Genomic DNA, 24,063 nt, shown 5'->3' with positions numbered 1-24,063 from the left:
CTCCTGTCCCCATGGTGCACCCTCCTCCTCCCAGCAGGCAGGGACAGCTGGACACTTCAACACCAAACCCTTGTCATGGGCATGGTGATGAGTTCAGCCTCAAATCAATCTCAGAGTGATCTACATCCACTTGGGATTGCCCCCTGGAATTGTACTCACAGATAAGCTATGGAGAAGCTGCCCTGTGGACGAGTTCCACACTTTGAGGAGGAAATTGTTGACTGCAGTGATGACGGTGGCATCGTATCGATCCCAAGCCACCATGGTAACCTTCAGCTTGGTGACCTTGTCCTCTCCAGATGCCACGTTGTTTCTAAGGAAATCAGCAATTTAAAAAGGAATAAATCAGTAACTACATTTGGAAACACTTAGGAGGGCTAATTCAGTATGAAATTTGGGGCAGGATGGATCACAGGCACCTCTGTGACTCCGGGTAAGGCAGGAGAATGAAGGATGGTTTTGCAGTGGTAAAACCCAAATACAGGAAACATTCAGTGCCACTGAGATTTATAGAGCTCTATTTCCTTAAAAAGGACATTTTCTCCTCTGTTCCTAAGCCATCATCCTTCCCTACCCTCATTTTTCCTTTCAGCTCTATTAGGCTTTTTCCTACAAGGCATTTTTCTTATCAGTCATCAATATCAGTAAACTCCACAATAAGCAGGAACCTGCTAAATAAATCCAACTCACACTTCCGACTGCAAACACTGCAAATGCAACCACTGAAATATGGAGAATTCTGCAAAGCAAGTGCCTAATGGATTTCTCCATTTCTGCTCTTTGTTGTTGTGAATATTCAATTACAATTCAATTACAGGGCACTTAAAAGAAGTCACTTGAGGATCTCAAAAAGAAAAACTCAAAACCCTAATGGAACCTGAGAACCAAACACTAATTTCACCTCTTATTTGGAAACCTAAGGTAGAAATACAATGTTAAGAACCATGTTGGATGTGTATATATATATATGTATTAGCAAATGTTCACTGGGGCTGTACCAAAACCTCCTTCTGTAAGACAAATCATTTGACATTCTTATTTCATGTGTAAAATACTAAATATCCCTCAACCATTAGGATAGAGAAGTACCAACACATTTTTATTTATTTGGGGGTGAATTAACTGTGTAAGTCGACAAAACCATGACATTTTCAATAAATGCATGGAAATCAATTAGAAATGGAAGCAAATAACCAGTTTTCAATATAATGGAGGATTCAGCTTGCATGTAAATGAGCCCATGAGATGTGTTCTGCTTGCTCTGTTTACCCTGTCATTTTTGTAGCCATATCCAGGACCAGACTCTTCCAGTCATGCTGATGGTAGTGCCAGATTCTTGCTGTTCCATCCCTGCTTCCACTGACAAACCTTAAGCTGTAGGGCAAAGGGGAAAAAGAAGCCATGAAAATCTGAATAAAGATGGTTTCATCCCCACATGGACACCAATAAATTTATATATATACACTTAGAAGTGTGTACTTGTGCATCTCTACTTCTCTCACCCATGAGGTTACAATTTTCCTCTCAGATACTGGAGGGTACAAGAGAGTTTCTAGCCCACAACATTAATTACATTTGGCTCCAGCAGCAGATGGCCTTGGAATGACTTCAATGTCGTAATTCATACGAGCTGCACATTCCCTTTTTAATGACATCAGCAAATCCCTGGAGCAGCTCAGAGTGGCAGCAAAGAAAGGGAAACTGAGTGCCAGGAGTCTGGCATAAATTATAATGCATTAACTTAGGGACAGGGTGAAGACAGGCAAGGGAAAGAGCCAAATGGAGCACAAGGAGGCTGTCCTGCCTGTGGAGCTAACAAGAATATTTTCATTTTTAAAACTCTCCTTATTAAAAAATTTCAAGCATGCAGCGAATGTATTTAACCACATTGTAATGCTTTGGCCATTGATGTTACTGAAATAATTTTTCTTGAGAAACTGGGGAAAAAGCTCCTCAAGTAATACATTTTAGAAGTATATTCCATTTATATACAAAATTATACTTAAAAGGCAAATCTATTCAATTTTATGAAGTAATTGTTTCACCTTTTCAGTTTCCCTGATCTGATTTTTTTCACTGGGATGAAAAAGAGTTTGAAAATGCTTGTGACAAATTAATTTTCTTCTTAATTTTACTTCTTTATATTGAAATAAAAAGGAAGGTACCCCTTTTCCATTCACAGCATTGTTAGAGCATTTAATTTTCAGTGAGTATGTGACCTCCTTCCCTCACACATGGCTTGGAAGGAACTGGTGGTACAATTATCCCAGCACATTCCCACATAATTCCACATGACAAAGCTCTCCAAGTACAGGTGCACAGCTACAGTTGGGCTTGGAAGGCTCATCCCTTAAAGGCACATCCCTTAAACCTCCTGCCCACCAAAATAAGGAATAGGAGCAAAAGCTGAGATAAAAACATCCATATTTACTTAACTTTTGCTTTAGACTACATTGATTACAGTGCTCTTCCTCCTCAGGCAACCCCTCTGGGGGCTATCTGGGAAGGTTCTTACACAGAAAGGTTATAAAATTTGGGTTCCAATTTGCTGTTTGAAAGAAAAAACAAATTAAAAGCAGAGTTACAGAACATTTTTGTTGTTACAGCAGAGGACAACGAGTTCGAGCTTGTGGACATGACACACATCTTGCAACACTCTGCAATAAGTTGTCCAAGATTAAGCCAAGCCCATGGGCAAATCTTCCTGTTGTGCCAAATTTTCCATGAAATGTTGTTTGGAAAATTAAATATCATCACTGTCAGGTCCAAAATCCAGCACTCACCTGTCACCGTTGTTACAGAACTGCACTGCAACCACTTTGTCCTAAACAGGAGGGAGGAGAACAACAGAAGTGAAAAACTCAGCCTAAAAGATCTCCTAAAATCAGATCAGCCTAAAATCTCTATGAGATTTTTACTTAGCAAATTAAAAAAAATTAAAAAAAGAAAGTAAAAAAAATTCAAGTGCAGAGAAGTTGTATTTGAAGTTAAAACTTCACCAAACAAATTATGTTAAACACTGAAATAGAAAACTTCAGAGAGGTGATGGTTTCCTGCAATTTTTACACCTAACATGAAAGTGCAACAAAAAATTTAAACCTTGGCTTTACTAACACTCACAAATCACTGAGAAACAAATGTTATGTTTTAGACATAGTTTTGCCCTTTTTAAAATTTGCCCAATACTTGTGCTGGCTCCATGATTTGCTTTCCTTACTCCCACTGATGTCTCTATCTCCTGGTAACTGGGATTTGTTTTAGGGGGGCCTGACAGCTGTCTGCAGGATTAAGAGTGGATTTAAAGAAATTAAAGGAATTACATCTTCTTCCAAACCTGTTCAATACAGAAAACATCCTTTTCTTTTGTGAGCAAAATACTTGTTAGATGAGTTGGCTTGGAGACTTCAATGTGAGAGCCACGACTCCCACTGAAGTTCATGGAATCAATTTAGACCTTGGGCTTAATCCATAAAATGTTCCTGAGGTGGTAAATTTGTAGTTTGAATTTTTATGGGAACCCTTCTGCATTATCTGAAAAAAATATGCTTTCAAGCTTTATTTTCTAAATGAAGTTACCATCGTGATCCAAATTTTGACAGCACAGTCCAAATTCTGAATTACTTTGTCTTATCTGGATTTAACTAAACATTCAACAGCCAGTTTAATAGGAAAAAAATGACATTGTGCATTAAAATTGTTTTAATTCCTCATTCCAACACATAATTCTTTCAAGAACAAGGGAAAATCACCTGGTCCCTCAGTTTTCTGGGGAATGAAATACATGAAGCCTACTTTGCACAAACCTCTTGCCTCAAAGGGATTTAAAAATAAACATCCCACAAATTTCCAAGCATACAAATACCACAACGCTGAAAGCCAAACAAATTCTAGACAGTAAATAAAAAGAAATAGGATGTACAGAAATCAAGTTCCTGAAATGAGGAAAAGGGAGGAGGGAAAAAGAGATTTTCTTTTGGATTTGCCTCTTACCGTGTGAGATTCCAGCTCAGCCATTTTCTCTGGAGATTCTGAGCCCAAATAATAAATTCTTATCACGTGGTCAGTACTCCCTGTTGCAATGAACATGCCACCTAAAACAGAGAATTCTCTGTGAGAAGAAAAGTCATCCAAGGAACAACTTATTTTAACTTCATTTATTTTAATTTGCTGCTTTCTTGTCAAAGCGGCAAACTAGTTTTAAACAGAAAATTTCAATGTAAACAGGTAAATGTTGAATAAAATATTTAAATGCAGTTTCAATATCTGCTTCCCACGTATCAGAGAAATTATTGCTGAGTTGGGAGGCAGTGATTAAGGTATTTTATTGCAATTTCTTTACAGTATTGCTCAAAAAGGGCACTATTGTGTGGTTTACTGTAATGAAATGGGTTTAGTTAATTCAGGATTTCTGGCTTTAAAAAAAGGAGTGTGGCTCTACAAAAGTTCTCGATTTCAAAAAGCAAATTTAATGAGTAATTACATCATTTTCTTTGTAAAAATCAGTATTTTTGCTCATTCAAAGCTGTAAAGAAGGTTTGTTAAGCTGAGATTTTCCAATACATTGAATTGATCCTCTTAGAATTCAGCCAAATTTGGAAGATTGGCAAAAGTGTAATCTTTGACAGAGGATTTCCACTACTTTTCACTCAAAACCTTTACACGATGAAGCCTTAAAAGGATGTTACAGAGAAATATTTCTGATGTGCAAAACAAGAGACTGAAAGCCTTGGAACTGGTCAAGATATTTTAGCTTAAATTACAGGAAAAAAGAGAAAGAGCAGCTTGAGGCAGACACTTTGCAGGGAAGATTTCCAATAATCACAATTTGACAGGACTAAAATTAACAGGAAAAGTGTATAACACTATTTGCATTTAAAGAGAAGTAACAGAACTGTCACCAAAGCCCCAGATTCATGCAACAGCTGATGCTGGACACGTACCAGAACTGAATGAGGAACAGGAGATCTGAACACCAGGCCTGGACCTCTCTGCAAACTTCACAGGACGATCCCTACATGCAAAACACAATATTTTTATTTTTCCTTCTTTATTCAACACAAACAGTACCCTGCAGCTCAGCAGGTTGAGGTCAAGCTCATCTTAAATCTCTTAATTTTATAATTCTCACCTAAGTTTGCTGGAATTTGTTTTTCATTTTAGGAATTTCCTTCCTTAGTTTAATAAGAAAACAGTAATTCCCTAAACTGAGAAGATTATTGAACTGATTTATCATTATCCTCACCAATTCAAATCTATTTGAAACAGACCCTGCCAAACCATTATTCCAATAGCATTTCCCCCTGATTAAATATGGATCTGATGACATCTACATACGTACATTCTTATGATTAAAAGCAAATTAATTCTTCTTCCTGTACATTTTGGACAGGGATTTAATCCTGAATGTAAAAGCTGGAATTTCTTCCACAACTTTGGCTTGCAAAGCACAAACCTCAGAAATAACAACCCCAGTCTCTGGAACCCTTTGGGTTCCAACAACACAGAACCCCAAAGCGCTCCTGCCCCACACACCAGTTTATTGAGCAAGAAAACACCCTTATTTCATTATCTCAGCATTCTTCTCCATGCCAAAATGAAAAATAAATTCCTCCTTGAGTTCAAACAATTGCAATTATCTCAAGAGTCTCACTTGAATTTCATGGTGTTTGCATGCCACTGCCAGAAGCAGATTGTTCCGTCGGCACCAGTGGAAGTGAGGTATCGAGTTGTTCCTTTCCTTGCTGGAGAGAACTAAAAGTAAAAGTTGTAACAATTAAACCAGCTCCTATTTTCTCTTCTTTCATGCTGGAAACTTGTTGACAAGAATGTTTTTCATTAACACATTAGTTTCTCCCCAGGAGTATAGAGAGGAGGGGTAAGCACAGAACCTGAACTTCCATAAAAATAAAGCTGAGGAAATGGAAAACACCTACATTTTGGTTAGGAATTCTTTGTTTTTACCACACAAAGGAAGTTGGAGAAATGAAACAAGCCCAACCCTGTAAATGGGGCAAAACCAGTTCTTTCTAGGATAGAACTGGATCAAACATGGCAAATACAACTATTCCTGCATCCAAGCCCAATGAAGAACAGCTGCACAGCAGGATCCCCTCTCCTCTATCTTCCTAATTCCTAAACCTCTCTAAGGAGTGGGAAAGCTTTTTATTCTTGATTTCATAACTGCAGCAATACCTTTAATCCTCAGGCTACCTGGTAATTTGATAAAGGAATCCAGCACTGCTTCCTCAAAAAGCAGTGACTGATCATTTTAAATTGTATTATTAAACACTCAGTTTTACAAAGAGCTTGAGAAAAACTCACACACAAACACACACACATATATATATACATACATAAACATGTAAATAAATAATATACCAGTTATAAAGCCATTTCTAACACAATCACCTTTACATGATTGAAATCAGACAAAACTGGAAGTGTAGGGAAAATGGGAAGAAATGAGACTCCTGGGGAATGCTGGCACAATGGAGAAGCCTGTGCTGAATCCAAGGCAGCACCACTCCAGGAGAGAGGGATTCTGAGCCAAACAGCCCCACTCACTCTCCTCTCTATGTGCATCACCTGCCAAATTGCAGGGATTGTCTTTTTCATCCTGGAATTTTGTTTTTTTGGAGGCTTCTGCCTGGCAGTTGTGAAGTTGTTTTAAAGAAAATCTGCAATTGCTACAACATCCAGAGCAGCTCTTTAAAACTAAGATAACAAAGAAACGAGAAATGGGGAGTAAGGAATTTTAACTGATCCTTCTGCAGAACAAATATTCTCAGTGAAGTCAAGAGTGTTGGGTCAGGTGCTGTGCCAGGAGCACCAGCAAAGATGCCAAACACGAGCTGAGCCAAGGAGATGCTGCTGCTCTCTGAGTTCTTCCAAAAGAGCATGAGATCTCCCATTTTCTAGACCTAAGGAAGCAGCAGTGGGATCACACAGCTATAAGCATGTGGAAGCAGGAGGATTATCCCCTGCACCATAGAACTGAGTTAACCAGGAAAAACACCCTTGAGCTGGGACAAATCACAGCCAAAACCACCGATTTTATCCTTGACCGCCACATCTCTTTACTCCCATTCTAATTCAAGGTTTTAGGGGAAAAGCCCATCAGTCCTTACCTGTATGGACGTGATGGAAGCTGAGTGGCCCTGCAGGACTGCCAGGGGGGCACAGGTCCTGAGGCACCACACCCTGACCACCTTGTCACAGCTGCCCGCGGCCAGCAGCGTGTTCTCGTAGTTGACGGCCATGTCCGAGATCTCGGCCGAGTGGCCGCGCAGGGTGGACAGCAGGCGCCCGTCATCCGTGGCCCAGATCTTCACCAAACAGTCATCTGACCCCTGGAATGGCACAGAATTCCCAAAGGTTACAGAAAATACGGGACAGGTTCCATTTATGTGGTCACACACTGATCACTGCAGATGGACAGGAATCACAACCCCTGTGAAGCGACAGGACAACTCTGTGGGATCCCACTGAGGTCCAATTTTAGCAAGAAATTCTTCCCTTGAGGGTGGTGAGGCCCTGGCACAGGTTGCCCAAAGAAGCTGTGGCTGCCCCTGGATCCCTGGAGGGGATCAGAGCACCCTGGGCTAGTGGAAGGTGTCCCTGCCCATGGCAGGGGTGGCACTGGATGGCTTTGAAATATTCCATCCCATCCAAACCATTCTGGGATTCTATGATTCTATGGACTGTGGAGCCTGGGGATCATCTTATGGAGTCAAGGATTTCAATTTGACAAAAGAGAATCATGGAATCACAGGATGGCTTATGCTGGAAATGGATCTATTGGAAGACAGGGACACCTTCCACTGTCCCAGGTTGCTCCAAGCTCCATCTGACCTGGCTCCAGGGATGGGGCAGCCACAGCTCTTTGGGCACCTTGTGCCAGGCCCTCAGCACCCTCACAGAGAAGGGTTTCTTCCCAATATCCCACCTAACCCTGTCCTCTGGCAGTGGGAATTCCTCCTCATCCTGTCACTCCATGCACAGGGATTAACATCAACAGCTAAAAATGCAACGCTCATTTGAAAAATGTCTTGGTTTTTAAGTATGCCCAACAAAAAGCAAGGGCATCACCACAGAAATGGATGTCAATTCATTCTGAAGAAAAACTTAAAATAATTGTCACTGACACACTACAAATCCAGGAAGGTAAATTCAGTAGAAAAGCAACTTGCAGCTGAACAAAGTCACATCTCCATCTCAATCAGTGACTTAGAGGCTGTTGAGGAGCCCAAAAAAGAAAGAAACCAAACCAAACAAAGCAATCTTCACAAAGAAAAAGGTCCAAATTTTAAACTTACTGTAAAAATTCTCCTCCCACTGCGATCAAAGGCTATGCAATAAACAGAGGAGAGGTGCCCCAAAATCCTCTTGTGCATCTTCATGTGTTGGTAGGTGGACGTTGGGAACAAGTGGCTGAAACGGCCACATCCAGTTAATTGCCTGGCAGAAAGGATATGAACTGGGAGAGAAAAGAAAGCAAAAAAGAAGCAAAAAAGAAGCAAAAAGAAGAGTGAGACATGAATTTTGTCCAGAACTCAGAGTAAATAAACATTAAATCAAATATAGTATTTATTAATGACTTTATTATTAGACTCAGTAATAAATCTGAACCTCTTCCACTTTATCAGAACATTCTGTCCAGTGTTATAAAAAGAAATCCCACTCCTGATGGAGCTTTTCAGTACCCACCACAGGCTGCACCTGCTTCCTTACCAAAAATATAAGCAGAATAAAAAGAAAAGTTCCCACCACAAATGGGAGTATTCCAATGTTCAATTCATGAACAGGTAACAGATACATTTATCCTACATGGATGTGGAAAATCTTTGAGGAAAATCTTTGAAGGAAGAAAGGAAATTCAGGAAATTTAGGAAATTACATGTTACTAGTATCAATTACAAGAAGAGTACAATAATAGTTTAAGTGTCTTTTTGTGATAAAAGAACTGATAAAAAGTGATAAAAATCTTTCCTTGGAAAGGCTTTCAGATCACATGTGAGGGCCAAAGGACTTCCACATCCACAGCCTTGCATTCCCATGGCAGTGGAATTGAAGAACAAGACACAGGTGGCACTGATGGGAAACTCCCGGTGGAGGAATGGCAGGTAGGAGAAAGAACTGCAACACAACAAACTCCTTCCTCTTTCCATAGCCAGCTGCCCTTCCAAGAACAGCCTAAAACCTGAATGCACCAACCCACTCTGAAAAAAAAGGCCTTTGACTGGATGCACAATTTGAGACCATTTTCGGGTATTTAATTCCACCAATATTCTCCTATTTCCATTTTCCCTAACCTATCCTCGCTCACAGCACTTGAACTTTGGATTTGAAAGTTTTGAGAGGGTTTTTCAGTGGCGCTTGAGGATCTAACAGAGCTGTGCTGGTGGGTTTGTGGAGTGCCTGTGATAGCAGATCCCCCGGAGCAATTCCTTATCTTCCCCTGCACCTTGATGTGGGCTGGGCTTCACAGGAGCCCCACAAAGCTCTTTAGTGCCTTTCACTCCTTCAGCTTAAAAATCCAGTGAAAAACTCGAGCCATGTCCTAATTGTCTCATGATATCGCTGCCAATCTACCCAAAAAAAGATCATGGAATACGTTAAAAAATTAATCTACAAAGTCAAGAAGTGCCATTTCAAAGAGTTCCTAACCTGCAACTCCTGCTGTAAATTGATACCATTGAAGTATTTACACACAAGCAAGGAAAAGAAATTGTTTCCAGCTTTAAAGAAAGCATTTTTGTGTCTCAGTTTTAGGCTCTGAAATGTGGATTATTTTTAATCACTCAAAGCAATTGAAACATGACACAAGGGAAAAAAAGCTGCATAAAAGATGCTTGCAAAAGCCATCAGGCTCCAGCATAACCTCACCTTCAGTCAATATTTGCTTTGCGTGTAAAAACACACATTCAGCAACACTAAAAAGCAAAACACACTAAAGCAAATTAATTTACTACCTACCTACTATTCAATTGATACCTAATATTATCCAGGGCTGTTAAACCAAACTGTCACCCTGAGCAAAATAAAACTGAAATTTTATGCTCTTTTTCCTACCTCTAACACAGAGATCACACAGTGATAAATGCTCAAGGTACCTCAGCTTTGCCTACACATTATTTTATTTACTCTTTGAGTATGACAGCTTAAAAGCTGAATTCTTAAAATATTACACCTCCCTTTCCCTACCCTGTGTGCCAACAGAGACGTGGAGTCATTCAGCAACATGGTGATTCTGCTGTGCCTTTCAAGGTTTCAACCATTTCAATATATATATATATTTATATATTTAAATACATAATAACAGTGTGCCTGTAAGCAATTTCAAATGGCTTTGAATATTTTTTAACCACACAAAGAACTGTGTGAATCAAAAAGATACACTCTTATGTCAAAATATTCCTTATAATCACAATGTTTTCTGTGTCCCCCTGCAATCCTTCTGAACATTTACCACTGCTGTTTGCTGTAAATCCCATGAAGGAGGCACCAAAAGGCACCAAAATCCCACAATTTTGGCACCTCACTGTTCCGGTCGATTCCCAGCCTTGCAATCAGTTCAGCTTCAGCGGATATGAAAGTAATTTCTTTTTTTTTTTTTTTTTCCTGTGTTTATTTCCCTATTTGCACAATGGGGATAAAACTTCTCCATCTCCCATGGATAATTACCAAATAAAAAGCCCTGTTTATGAAATGCTTCAATCAGAGACATCCAGAACTATTGTTGAGCCATGAGGAGCAACAGCTTTATCAAGGCAACACCATCTTTGGACAAAAAAAAACTATCACTGCTTCAAAGGAACAAAGCAAACATTCTCCATTCCTGTATTTTTAGGAAGATTAATACACAATATCTAAATAGGGAATTACCCCCACATGACAAAAATCCCTGTCAAGTTTCCTTTCTACAGCACAATGAAGTTATTGTCCTCCTAAGGCCCCAAAGCACTAAAACCCAACAATTCCCACGTGGAGAAATAGCAACTTAGTAACCCAAAAAAATTTTACTAACCTATCTCATTAACTGATGTATTTCATGCCACACTGGATGTAAGAGCTGCCAAGTCCACCCCCTCACTATTCCCTGCCAGGAAAAACTTTCAAGACAGTTATTTCCCATAAAAAGGGAGGAGATTCAGCCTTCTTGATAAGAAAAGTTAATTTTGTCCCAACACTGAAGGGCCACCTCAGCTCCTCCAACTACCAACTTGCAAAATACAGGCATTTTTCTCTTTTTTTTCCCCAGTCCTTGGTCCTGGAAGGCCACACCTTGAGGAAAACTGCAGTGCTAAAAAGCTGACAAGAGCAATTCCCAAATCACAATTTAGCTCACATTCTACTATAGATAACAGCACAATGTAAGAACCTTTTCAAGAAAGCTCACCTAGGAAAGATAAACCCCAAACCCAGCAACAACAACCCACCAGTGAAAGCTGGATTTAAAAAACAATCATCAGACAAAGCCCAGACTTCAAAGATAAATCACAACCTCAGAAGGAATTCAAGCATTTCAGTGAGGCAAAGTCACTGAGCAGCACCAGCTGGAATTCCTGCTCTCCCTAAAACCCTTGTCTGGATCCACTTTTTGCAAGGAAAATTAGAAAATGGGAAAACTGGTGCAAATGTCTGTTTTAAAATCAGTTTCTCAGGGGTGATGAGCTCCCATCAGACTGTTTCACCTTTGCCAGAAGCTGTGTGACTTTGTAATGAGGATCTGGATTTTGCCTTCATCACAAACCCCGAGCAGGGATCGGGTACATACAAACTTTCACAGGAATGCCAGCAAACAAACAGAGCTGGCTCCCACATGGAAAACACCTTCTCAGAGAGTGGCTGCATGGCCACAAAGAGCCTGGACCCAGGAAAAGCAGCAAAAGCACAGCTTGTTCCAGCTCTGGGCGCTGCTGACCTCATGGAACTCATTTCCAGCATAACCATCATCGATTCCTGACCTCATCCCTCATCCCAGCGCTGCTCCTTGGCAGGACCAAGGTACCTGCATCACCTTGGCTGTGAATTTCCACCCAGCTGAAATGCTTATTCACTGAGACTGTGCTGAAAACCTTCTGCTTCCAAATTTTGTGTTGTTTTCACTAACAACAGCTGCTCACAGAAAGATTTCCATCCTCAGGTTAGAGCAGCTCTTGAAGAGTGAAAACAACCTTCTTTCTAATCTGCTCTGAGCTGCTTGCACAAAAAAAAAAAAAAAAAGCCCCGACAAAATCGAAGTAGCATCAAAAGCAGGTTTATCAAAGGGGAATCACTCCCAGTCCTGAGGTACTGCATGACCAGTCTTTCCACTTTCTGTCTGGGAGAGCACAAAGGCAGCCCTGAAAGTTCCACTACAGCAAAATCTGCCCAGAAAGGCTCGAGCAGACTCTCCTCCTCCGTGGCATCCTGTTGGCAGCAGGAAGCCCTGCCAGTGTTTTCCCTCCCTGTCCCCCTCCAGCAGATCACCACAGCCCTGGGAATGACTTCCACAGCTCAGCACTTTCCCAGAGACTCCCCCAGCCAGAAGATGCCCAGCTCTGCACAAACACGCTGGGAAAAGGCAACAAGGATTTCCTGCTCCAGTTCCACTGTGCAGGACCTTTTATTTTGGATTATGGAGCACAAGGTCCCATCCCAAACACATGGAAAGGAAACCATTGCAACTCCCAACTTTTGCAGCTGGGCCCTCCCAGTTAATCCCATCAGTGACCCCACTCTCTCAGAATTGATGGTGGAAAGCTTAAATCCTTATCACTGGAAGGGAAACGATGTGAGAATACTCCTGGCTGCTCATTCTGTACCTTCTTTATCTCTTTGCACAGGTACTTAAACAATCAACTCACTCCGGAATACACGTTAATGGGAGTCTTTTAATTCAGCCCAACTCCTTCAGCAAGTAATTCCAGAAAAGTTCATCTGCCTGAGCCAGCACAGTGTGGGAATTCACAGTTATGCCAAAATACCAAAGAGGTCGGGCACACTTCATCTTGTACTCAAGAAACACACACTGCAGCATCTCTGGCTGGCACCACTCACCAGGAAAAAAACACCCATTTTGCACAAATAGACAAAGAATTTTCTGACTTCCTCTTCAGGATGAACAAGAAATCCCAAAATTAAACTCCTGCCTGAAGTCAATTCCTTATTTTAGTATTTATGTACATTTTCCCCTCCTAGTAGTAGTTTAGGTAGCTACACCAAGGACTGTATTCTTCCAGGAATCAATACTTATATAAATTATTTCCTGGCTATGAAAGACCCTTTTCCATATAATACCTTTGCATTTCTTAAAAAAAAAAGGAAACAATTAGGAAAACATCCAAACAAAGCAATTGTTCTGTTCTGTAATTCACTAGTTACCAAGCAAGCAGCACAGTCCTTTGCCATGAAAGCATGACAAATGCTGAAGTCCAATCTGCCAGGATGCCTCATTAATAATACCACATATTCCAAAAACACCCAGTCTGATGAAAGAATTGATCCAAGAATCCATGCAGAAATACAACCAGAGGAGTTGTGTTCAATAAATCTGCAATTCAGACTATTAGTAATCCATCAGCACAACTGTTCACAGTAAAGTAACTGCAGAACCAGCCTAAAATAATAAATACACAGACAGAAAACTGCCAGCACCATCCCTGCTTCTCCAGAGGGAGGGAGGACCCATAAGTGAAAGGAGTTCCTGACAAACCAGGAAAATGTATCCATTTGCACAGAGATAAAATACCCTAAAAAGAAACAAACCAGGATTTACTTTTATGCCTGCAAGAATCAATTTTTTTTTTGCTATAAAAGCAGTTAATGAAAGTTCAAACCATACAAGGCAAACACTTGAGTTTATATAAAACAGAGCAGCTCTGTGATGAGATGTAAGCTGAGAGCCCGCATATATCTGAGTTTTATACAAGTTCTTTATCTAATTGTGTGGACAACTGAGGCTGAAGGAACACAAATGTTGCTTTGGTGATTATTTCCTTTTTGGAGAGGGATGTTGCAAGCAGCCTGTTTTCTGTCATAATCCAACTGAAAGGAATTCTTGAGTCAAAGAAGTTCCCTGGGAGCCAGAAGCTTTGTTCTGGCTAGGATTCCATGATGATTCCAGGATTCCATGCTCCTGTGACCATGCCCATCCAATCTTACAACCACATGTACATATTATGGAGGCACATCATAACAAAATACTCCAGCCCACTTGCCCTCCAAACAACCATGCAAAACATGGCTACACACACTGTGGAAAATCCAAGCCAGAATAACACAAAAATGATCCTATTGTCATGGAGAGATCTATTTTAGATTAATTCATTATGAAATGTCAGAGAAAACGTTAGTGCAAACCCAGAGCAGTGTTTTAGTCAGTGAGAGGAACTTTCAGTGGGACAGGAATAAATACAGAGAGGAGAAAAGGGCCTTTGTGGCCCTCCAGACTCACCCACGTTCGGTGGTTTCCCGTAGTTCACCGGGAGTTCGGGGGGTCGGCCCCTGTGCAGAGCTGCAAATGCAGATCCTTTCCATAATGTGTGTCTAAAGTCTGCACCAGCAAGAGTGACAAGGGACAAGAAATAATCAATACATTAAATAATCAAGAGATTAAGCACCACTCCCACCAGCCCAGAATAAGATCTGTCTGACTGAACACTTTGTCAGATTCCTCATTAAAAGACTGTGACTCTGATTTCCAGCTCCCTGGCAGTGTCACTGTAAATGGTTTCAACTTAGTTTTGCTTAATTTGGGTGATTATTGACTCTAAATCCATGGAGGGAAAAAGTGAATTTAAAAAGTGGGTGCACTTTATATTGAGGCCCAGCTGAACTCTGCCATGTTTTCCTTCTGCAATGCCAACACTCAAAGCACCTCTGCTCAGGAACAGCACGTTTGAGATTTCACATTTTGCTCCTAAAAGTGAGAGAAGTGAGGGTTTTTTCCAATAAATCTGTTTTCCTGCAATATGTGGCAATGTGCCCTCCTTTCAGATTTTCATCTGCACCCCACCCCCCCCCCCCCCCCCCCCCCAAAAAAAATCATTGTTTTAAAGTGACTGTTCTCTTTAAAGACTCTCCAGCCCGCTGCTGCCAACTGGCCTCAGAGAGGCTCCTCTCTAGAACAATAGTGATTTTTCTGAGACTGTTCAAAGTGCCTCAGAAATTAGACCTGGATTTCTTCCATTTCTGGCCATCTGGAGGGAGAGAAATGAGCTTCCACGGTGAGTAAGTGCTGAAACAGAAGGACAGTGCCGCAGGTTGGTGGATCTGTGTAGCACCATGTAGGTCTCTGAACATAAAGTGCACAAGCTGAGGTGACTCAGAGACTCTAGAGAGCACCTTCTGATTAAACCCCAAACTGCTGCACAGAGTATTAAATGATATTCATTAAAAACAGCACTCAGACTTCCTAAAATAGATCCATCCACCTAAACCCTTCTGTTCCCCTGCAGAAAAATGTTTATTTCCTCTTTACATTTTGCTGCTGTTTGCTTCTAAGCTGCAAACTGAGTGTGAAGGGAAGGAATGTTTCTCTGCAAACCTGAATTTCTGCACCTAATTACAGCAAAGCACAGGCAAAACAAGACTCAGTCCCAAAACTCTGTAGGGCAATGTGTTTGGGAACAGCTCATCCCTCCAGGAGATATCCAATGGATCAGCAGATGCTCATCAGCATCATCACGGTGTGACTTCACAGGATGCGGGGAATTAAGTGCTCAATTGTCACCAAAACAGGAAGGTCCTGCTCTCCCATCCCTCCTCCTCTCCCAGGATGATGCTCCTCCTCCTGTGTCACCTCCAGCCCTGTGATCCTTTTCCACCAGCTCATTTAATTCACTACAACAAATTTTGCAACATCTCGGCTCTCTGAATCAGCACATCAGAGGATCAAGGAAGTTCTGGCTCCTGCAGGGAGGAAGTGGCAAGGGCATGGAGTGAGGAGGGAAAGGAGGAATCACTTCAATGGCAGATGGCTCTCAGATCTCTTTAGTTCTAACACAAAACTGCTCTCAGGATCATTCTCTCAAGCAGAGAGAGTTTTTCAAAGGGAAAAGGACGGGTGCTCTCTTCATGAAAGGAATGGGGGCTTTTAAATTAACTTGAAGCAAGCACAAGCAGGAATTGTCACTGAAGAATCAGCCTGGCCTTCTGCTACTCCCTAAATGCTGCCCCAAATGCCACCACCCTGTCCTGTGTCTGCACGGGCAGGGAATCAAAGAATGGAAAAAGCCAGGCTGAAAAATAGCCCAGCTCTGTGATTTTAGACACAGATGTGTGTAAATGTATATGGAAAAAATGGCATTCTTCAGACACGTCAAACCCCTAATCCCATTCACATCATTTACACAAACACCAACACACTGGGGAAGGAGGCAGAGGAAGTAATAATATCAGGCAACTGTAGGCAAGAATTGCTTAAAATGGCATTTTCAACCCAAGAAAATATATCCAACAGGGCCAGCAACAACTGCATTTCAGGAAGAAAAAAGCTGGGAAGCACAGGAGACAAAGCAGGGCTAATGCAAACACACAGATATCCCAACAGGAATGGCAACAAAAGAGGGTTAATCATTAAAACAGAATTCGAGCCCAGATAAATTGAGAATCTCACCTTTTGCTGCCCTCAGGAGAGACTGGCGCCCGACACCCAGCAAAGTCTGCACCCCCAGCACACTCTGGGGGATTTCCTTGTCCAGGAGGGGTCCAAGTCTCTCACAGATCCTAAGAAGATAATCTGGGGGGATGTGTGCATTGACAGCCACCTAAACACACAAACAGCACAGACATTTGAAAACAGCTTTATTTTTTCCTTCTACTGGTAGTACTTTGCTTCATATTTAAGTGTAAAGTTACTGCAACCAAGCCTAAACCCCCTGAAAATCCCCTCAACATTAATTATACTGCATTTTAAAGTGATGTGGAGTGTTGCAAAAGCCACATCAGAAATTTCAGCTTGTAACAGCTTAATTTAGGATAAATTTAGGATATCCCTTATAAAGAAACAAAAATCCCCAGTGCAGTGCTCTGCTCAAACAACTTTTTTTAAGCCTATTTTACCTTTCAGTTCATTCTCTTCCCATTTTTGCTTAACTGAAACACCCTTGCACTGACATCACTGTATGAAGCACATGTCCAAAAGAATAAAAACCTTAAAAATTACCTAAAATCCCTAAAATCAATACTCAATCTCCACTTCCCAGCTCCTGGGAGTATCTTTAAGACCCACATGTGTAGGCTCCAATTTTGTCATGTTGGGAGAACATCCTGTATTCTTCCCTTTGGACAGAGACTGAGTGGCAACAGTTTTTCTGACAGTCTGTTCAAACCACAAATAAATTGTGCCTCATTATCCAGAATGTCCTGCACTGCCTGACTCCCCTGTTTACAAACTGGCAGGAAGAGCTGCCCATCAGAGCTCCTCTGACACAGGACACACAGCTCCATCCACCTCTGCCCATGGATCAACTCCTGCCTACCCAGGTCCCAGGGATGTGCCCAGCTCCTGCCCCAGCACACCAGAGGGAGGGAGTGCCAGGCATCAGGAAGGAGGAAAAGGTCTGCAATTCCCTCAGCCCTGCTGCCAAAACATTGTTCACTCAACTGTGTCATCAAACAGATTATTAGCACACGTTGTTGGGAATTTTTTTATTCTAATTGGGCAACAGCAGTGGAGCTACAGGACCCAGCAAAGCCAGGCAGGGCTGGATAATGTCACCACCTGCACCATGAGATGGATCAAGACTGTCCCATAATTCAGATTTTAACCAAAAAGAAAAGGGAAATATATCTAATTAAATATACAAATTACCAGTTAATTAAATATGACTAAAAACTCTTCCAGTGTGAATGGAACTCTTGGAGAAGAGACAGGCTCCTCCCTCTTACTCAGCTCTCAGTCACTGCTGGTTAAAGAATCATCTCATCAATCATGATGATTCTAAAGATTCAGAATCATCATTTTTTCAGTGCAGGAATGAGGAGCCTGATGAGTGCATTACCATGTTCTCATTCCAAGACTTTTCATCCTGTGAGTGAGCATCAAGGAATGACCCTGTGAATGTTCTCCTGCACTGACAGGGTTCTCCAGTCATTTCAGCTTTTTTCCCTAAAATCAGAGTTCTGAAACTGCATCAGCACCTTCCCAGTAGTACAACCAGTGAAGTTCAGTGTATGAGCATGAATTGTCTCTCACTGTAAATGATGGGATATAACAGAAGTTGTAATGAGAGAAAAGGATTATCCAAACTTTGGTATTTGCCTCTTATTTTAACTCATTCCTGAAACACTGTAAACGTGTTTAGGCTAAAAAATATTTTATGATGCTGCAGCAGCCTCCCTTCAGTGTGTAAGATTTCTGAAAGGGAAGTTCTAGAGAGAGAATCTGCAGTTAAGTAAAATCTGAATATGAAACTCTTACTTCCATCTCTAATAACTAGCAACAAGCCCCTCAGTCACCAATTGCCAACACACAGCAATGTATCAACCTTCAGATTAAAAGATCAAAAAGACCAACCTAGAAGCTCTGAAGTTTTACTTCCAGAGCAACCCAAACCATACCATTCTCACTGAAAGTGTAAAAAATCCAAACTATTTTCCCAGTGTAGCACAGCAAACACTCCCTGTTCACCCTGGAGCTGGTTTGGGAGTTTGACCCTATTCCATGCCTAGGAAGGTGCTGAATTAAGCCTGGCAGCAAATATCCCACTGCAGAGACAGAGCCCAAGGTGCTCCACAAGCATTCCTGACTACCTCCAAAATGGAAAAGGACTTGGTGGCTTAAAGATGAAGGCACAGTTTTATAGGAACAGCAAAGAGCAAACACTGACACACATGGGGCCCGACAGCATTCCCTGATCTCACTTCTTTCCCTGCACATTTCCTTGTTTCTACAACCCACAACAGCCCCAGATAAGCAGCCCTTAATCTGAATATTAGCACTGATGTTACTAACAAACAGCTCCATAGGCAGGCAGCAGGAGCAGCAAATTCTCCTGGTGACTTTTTTCCATAATAACTTCCAGAAAAAAATGCTTAAATCACAGCCCAGAGCTAAACAAGCAATTCTATTTTCAGGTTCCCAGAAGAACTTGAATCAAAAATCCTTCTTTTCACCTCTGAGAGAGTTGTAAATGGATTTTAAGTATTTTTCTAGAAGCTGCAAACATCCAGCTGAAAAAACCAACATTTCCCAGATCAGATTTTCCTTAAAGGATGGAAAAAGGCAAAAGGTGTATGCTTGTCCAAATCCCACGTGGCAAAATGAAACAGGAGCAAGGATATTATCAGCTCCTCAAGTATATTAGAAAATATTTTAGAAAATAATCAGAAAACTGGAAAAAATTAGAGATTAATAATACAGGCCGAAACCATGCATGTTCAAATAATGCAGAGCTGAAAACGTGCTAAGTGAGAACAAATGCTGCATCTTGGGATAAATCATAAAGAAAATATGTTTTGTTGCCTTAGGATGTGAAAAATCCTATAAAAGTTAAAATACGAGAGCACAAGAATGCAACAGAACCAGATGAGTTCTCTGACACAGTAACCACACAGGTACAATAGTTCTAGAAAGTGAAAGATTAAGTGAAGCCAATCTATTATTTTTAAAAAAACTCTCCCAGTCCTGGCTGCTTGAGCCAGGCTGAGATAAGCTGCTCCAGTGATAAGCACAAGGAAAGAACTATTAGTGAAGTCACGTCGGGCTGGGAGAAATTCAAACCTGTTCATGGTCCTGTGGTTGGAAGCATCACCTCAGAGACCACGAGCAGAGAGTCCTCCCTGGAGCTGGGACAAGCAGCTTCTGGATCCCTGAAACCAAATCCCCTGGTGTGACTCTGATCCCTGCTTGGACAACGCCCTCAGGCACAAGGGGGGATTCTTGGGGTGTCTGTGCAGGGACTGGAGATGGATTTGATGATCCTTGTGGGTCGCTTCCAAATCAGGAGTCGGTGATTCTACAGCTGCTGACAATTCCTTCTCCAAGGAAGGGAACAAACAACCCAAAAAAGTCTCTTTGTGATTGCTGCTTAAAGTAAGATGTCTGTTTTGACAGAGATGGGAACCAGGGAGCTCTGGGAACCATCTCTTTTGGGAAGCCCAGTGGAACATCTCTTCAGAGCACAGACCGGAGGCAGGAGCTGCAGACTGGAACGCGGCAGCGACGTGGCCCTTGGGAGGCTGCTCTGCTCCCATTCCTGCTGGGCAGGTCCAGCTGGGCCTCAGCACTGGATTTCTCTCCTCCAGGTAGTCATCCAACACTTCCCTCATTTGCCAAAATAACCATCAATTAAGAATCCATTGACAACTGTATCAAAAAGCAGTGGAGGAGGCCAAGAGGCCAAGACAGCTGAGCAAGCAGGAAATTACTGATGACCTCAAATAGAGAATCTCAGCAGAAGGAAGCTCAGACACTGGACCAGCACAAGATGCCATTAATATGCATCTAGACTGGAATTAAAAAAGCCTTTACCCACAGGGGTCTCTGGAGAGAACAGGTTGGAACGACCATGCTACAGATGACATTTTCCTGAGGTGACAAAACCGTAACATCTCTGCTCTGCTAATGCTGGGATTGGCAGGATCTATAAATACCAGCACCTCGGACTCAGGGCTAGTTTTAAATCAATGCAGATGGGCAAGGCAGGAACTCGGAGCCAAATCCCATAAGCTGTTCCATACCAGCACAGCCGCTCATGGATACAAATTCCCCACTCTCCAAAAACAGCTGATTTTCTGTTTTGCCTGGAATTATGTGTTTTTCAGCACAAAGACCAAACCAGGCTGAGCCAGAAGACTCAGTCCATCAGAAAGTTCTTAAAACCAGAGCAGAGCCAGTCACCTTTATCAGGAATAAACAAAGATAATGTGGAACAGCAGGTCACTGGAGACTGTGCTGATAATCGGAGTCGTTCAGCTTGACTCATCTGTAGAGCAGCTGACTCCACACCAAGCTGCTGTGGCTCATTTAAAACCAGAGCACTAATTGCCTGCAAGTTGGACACACTTCAGACCTTCAAAAGGCCGGGCTGGATGGGGCTTGGAGCAACCTGGTCTAGTGGAAAGTGTCCCTGCCCATGGCAGGGGGAACAGGATGGGCTTGAAGGTCCCTCCCAACCCAAACCAGTCTGGGATTCTGACTCCCAGACCCTCCCCTTTACCAACACATCTCATGTCTCAAGACCACCAGCAGTGAGAAAGTAAAACCACTGTGGAGTACACCTGGTGAATTCAGCCTGGAGAAGAGGGAACTGAGGGGAGTCATTGGGGGCTGCAGCTCCAGTCTCTCTCCCTGAGAGAGGGAACAGGACCCAGGGAATGGCTGGAAGTGTGTCAGGGGCATTTAGGTGAAGATCAGGGAAAGGTTCTTCCCTTAGAGGGTGTCAATCACTGCCCAGGCTCCCCAGGGAATGCACACAGGCCCAAAGCTCCCAGAGCTCCAGGAGGGTTTGGACAACGCTCCCAGGGTGGGATTGTTGGGGTGTCCGTGCAGGGCCAGGAGCTGGACTGATGGTCCTGTGTGTCCCTTCCAGCTCAGGATCCTCTGTGACTCTGTGATTACCTAGACAGGCAGCCACATGCTGCAGGCAAAAAAGTGCTCCAACATGACAATAAACAGGAAAAACAAAGGGAACACAAATGCACATAAACTTGCATTCTGTGTGGTTTTGCTCCATGGGTACAATTCTTATTAGCGTGTCTTAAATTACTCGTCTGCGCTGTGATACCTGATATTTAAAGTAAAAGATTAGGTTTATTTAAAAAAAAAAAAAAAAAAAAAAGGAACAAAGGAATCTCAGTGAGCTTTCAGATCTTGCCTAAAAACTCGAGTGAAGTGGGAGTAAACATTCCCTAGATAAAAACCATCCAGTGGCCACTGGGCTGCTCCATCTTCATCACTCCCAAAAGCCCAGGAGCAGTAACAGCATACTCAGTGGTCACAGTATTGGCATATTTTCTGAAAAACACCACTCAGAACCTGAACAGCCACACTGAGGATGGAAAACAAAGCTGAAACAACAGAACAAGAAATACTCTGTCTGAATATTGGGCACACAAACAAATCAGACTTCTCTGGGTTGTAAACCCTCACAAATTCAATTACCTGCCTGACCAGAGTAGCTGCACCACCCAGCTGAGATTGTAAACGATTTTGGGTTTCTGGCTGTAAAAAGCAGAAATGGGTTGAAAAAAGCCCTTTACCTCCAACTGCTGGCATCTCAAATTTAATTTTGGTTCATTATGTGCCTGAGATAATTATAAAGAAGGTTGGAGTGCTTTGTGTCCTTCATAACCCTGGCTCTGTTCTGAACATTACATTCAGACATCCAGCCAGCCCTGAAGTCGAGGAGCTTAGGTTAATAAACAATCATATGCAGCCAAAAGTCCAAATTCCAAACACAGCAAACCCTAAGCAATGAGGGAGAAAAGGCCTTTCTTCAATATCCTTAACACTCTGAGGATTCACAGACAGAAACTCAGGTCAACCCACCTGGCATCAACCTGTCTCACTGTAATGATTCATTTATAAGCCTGTTCCTTGCTGCAAACCATGAGAAACAGTCAAATAATACTAGATGAATGGCCAAACTAAAAGTATGGGTTAGTGCTGATTAGTTTAAGACACGGGAAAAAAAATCTTAAATTTAATTATTATATGAGTTTATACAGGAATAAGAAATTTCCCATTAACTCCAAAACTCACTTCAAAATGGTTTTTCTCTTGTTTCTGAAATGTTAAAGAAAAGTACATGTTCACACACATATTTAAAGAAAGGTTTTAAGGTTTTAAGGCTTTTATATCTGTGCCACAGAGAATGAAAAGAAAAAAAATAGTATGTTAATCAAAGTGATATGCAAAACCACTCTGTCTGACACCAGACTGCACAGTGGCATTGCTAACACTCCTCCTGGATATTGGGTGCAGTACCACGCTAAACCTGAGACAGCCCACAGTTAGACTTCAGATTCTCTAGGAATACCATAGAGTACCAAAACCTATTGAATGCAGAACTTACTCTACGTCTGCTCACTCAATTTACAGTCCCAGAATTATCCACAAGATGTGTGAGGAAGCCCAGCTTCCACCTGAAATTCTGCAGAGGCTTTAGACAGGGAAAGGCAGCTGGTCCAAAGGTCTGCTCTGGGCACAAGGAGTTCTGTCCACACCTGAGCTCCTACAACGTTGCTAAAGTGGGAAACCAGCTCCCGAGCCAGACGCAGAGGAGTTTGAGCAACAGTAATGGCAAAATCCCACGTCACTATTGCTCCATGGGAGCCGGGAGAGGCCAGGACGTGCTTTCCATTCCTTGCAGGTGAGTGCCAGCGCTGGGCACAGGTACCAGAGCTATAAACGCTATGGGGAAGTTTACAGCCGTCCAACTGCAAAGTGCTACATCAGCGCCACACGTCATTGCCCAGAGCTCCCAGAAATGAAAACAAGGCCGCCTGGACCCTTTGGAAAAGGACTGGAACAGCTTCGGTTTTGTCACTTTCACACAGACACATCTCGGGGGGTGCGGGGCCAAGGGCCACCCCCCACCCCCGGCCTTGCGGAGGGACTGACCTTCCTCAATGACACGCATTGATAGGGTTCAGCACTCAGCACAAGCAGCCACTCCGTGTATTTCACCGGCATTTAACAGCCACAACACCACACTTCCTAACCCCTCCTTTCCTGCCTGACAGCAGGCCCAGACGCCGCGGAGAGGGGCGGGTTTCGCGCAGGCCGCCGCAGGCCGGGAATCCCTGACCCAGCCCGGCAGCGCCGGGCCCGGCGGCACGTCCGGCACGTCCCCCCACGCCGGGCCGCGGCAGCGCGGCCGAGCCCGGCCCGGAGCGGGGCAGCCCCAGGGGCGCGGGCGAGGCGGCGGCGATGGCGCGGGGGGACCGGGGGGGACCCGCGCCCCGCGCCCCCCGCCCCGCCGGCTTCGCCGCGGCGCCGCCGCAGCCAATCAGGGGCCGCCTCACATCGCCGCGCACCGCTCCCCGCGTTGTAAGGCGCAGCGCCATTGGCCACGCCGGGCCCCGGTGCGTGCCCTCGGATAACCCCCGGCCCCACAATAGCGCGGCGCGGCC

General features: G+C 42.9%; 1 protein-coding gene across 1 annotated transcript in view; it reads right to left on the bottom strand.

Annotated features, from left to right (window-relative positions):
* BRWD3 (bromodomain and WD repeat domain containing 3) overlaps positions 1-24,063 on the bottom strand; it is a 50,125-nt gene that overhangs the window by 24,933 nt on the left and 1,129 nt on the right. Inside the window, exons 5-14 of the mRNA XM_071442199.1 lie at positions 16,601-16,751; positions 14,438-14,536; positions 8,316-8,476; positions 7,128-7,349; positions 5,651-5,751; positions 4,941-5,011; positions 3,991-4,091; positions 2,784-2,824; positions 1,270-1,374; positions 160-313 (exon numbers count right to left, since the gene is read on the bottom strand). Of these exons, the coding sequence (XP_071298300.1) occupies positions 160-313; positions 1,270-1,374; positions 2,784-2,824; positions 3,991-4,091; positions 4,941-5,011; positions 5,651-5,751; positions 7,128-7,349; positions 8,316-8,476; positions 14,438-14,536; positions 16,601-16,751 (1,206 nt within the window). The remainder of the gene's footprint in view (positions 1-159; positions 314-1,269; positions 1,375-2,783; positions 2,825-3,990; positions 4,092-4,940; positions 5,012-5,650; positions 5,752-7,127; positions 7,350-8,315; positions 8,477-14,437; positions 14,537-16,600; positions 16,752-24,063) is intronic.

Source organism: Agelaius tricolor, unplaced genomic scaffold (genome assembly GCF_023055355.1).
Source record: "Agelaius tricolor isolate 1412-34295 unplaced genomic scaffold, bAgeTri1.0.p SCAF_17, whole genome shotgun sequence".
In the NCBI taxonomy this organism is placed as follows: Eukaryota; Metazoa; Chordata; class Aves; order Passeriformes; family Icteridae; genus Agelaius; species Agelaius tricolor.
This window is presented reverse-complemented; position numbering and strand designations above follow the sequence as displayed.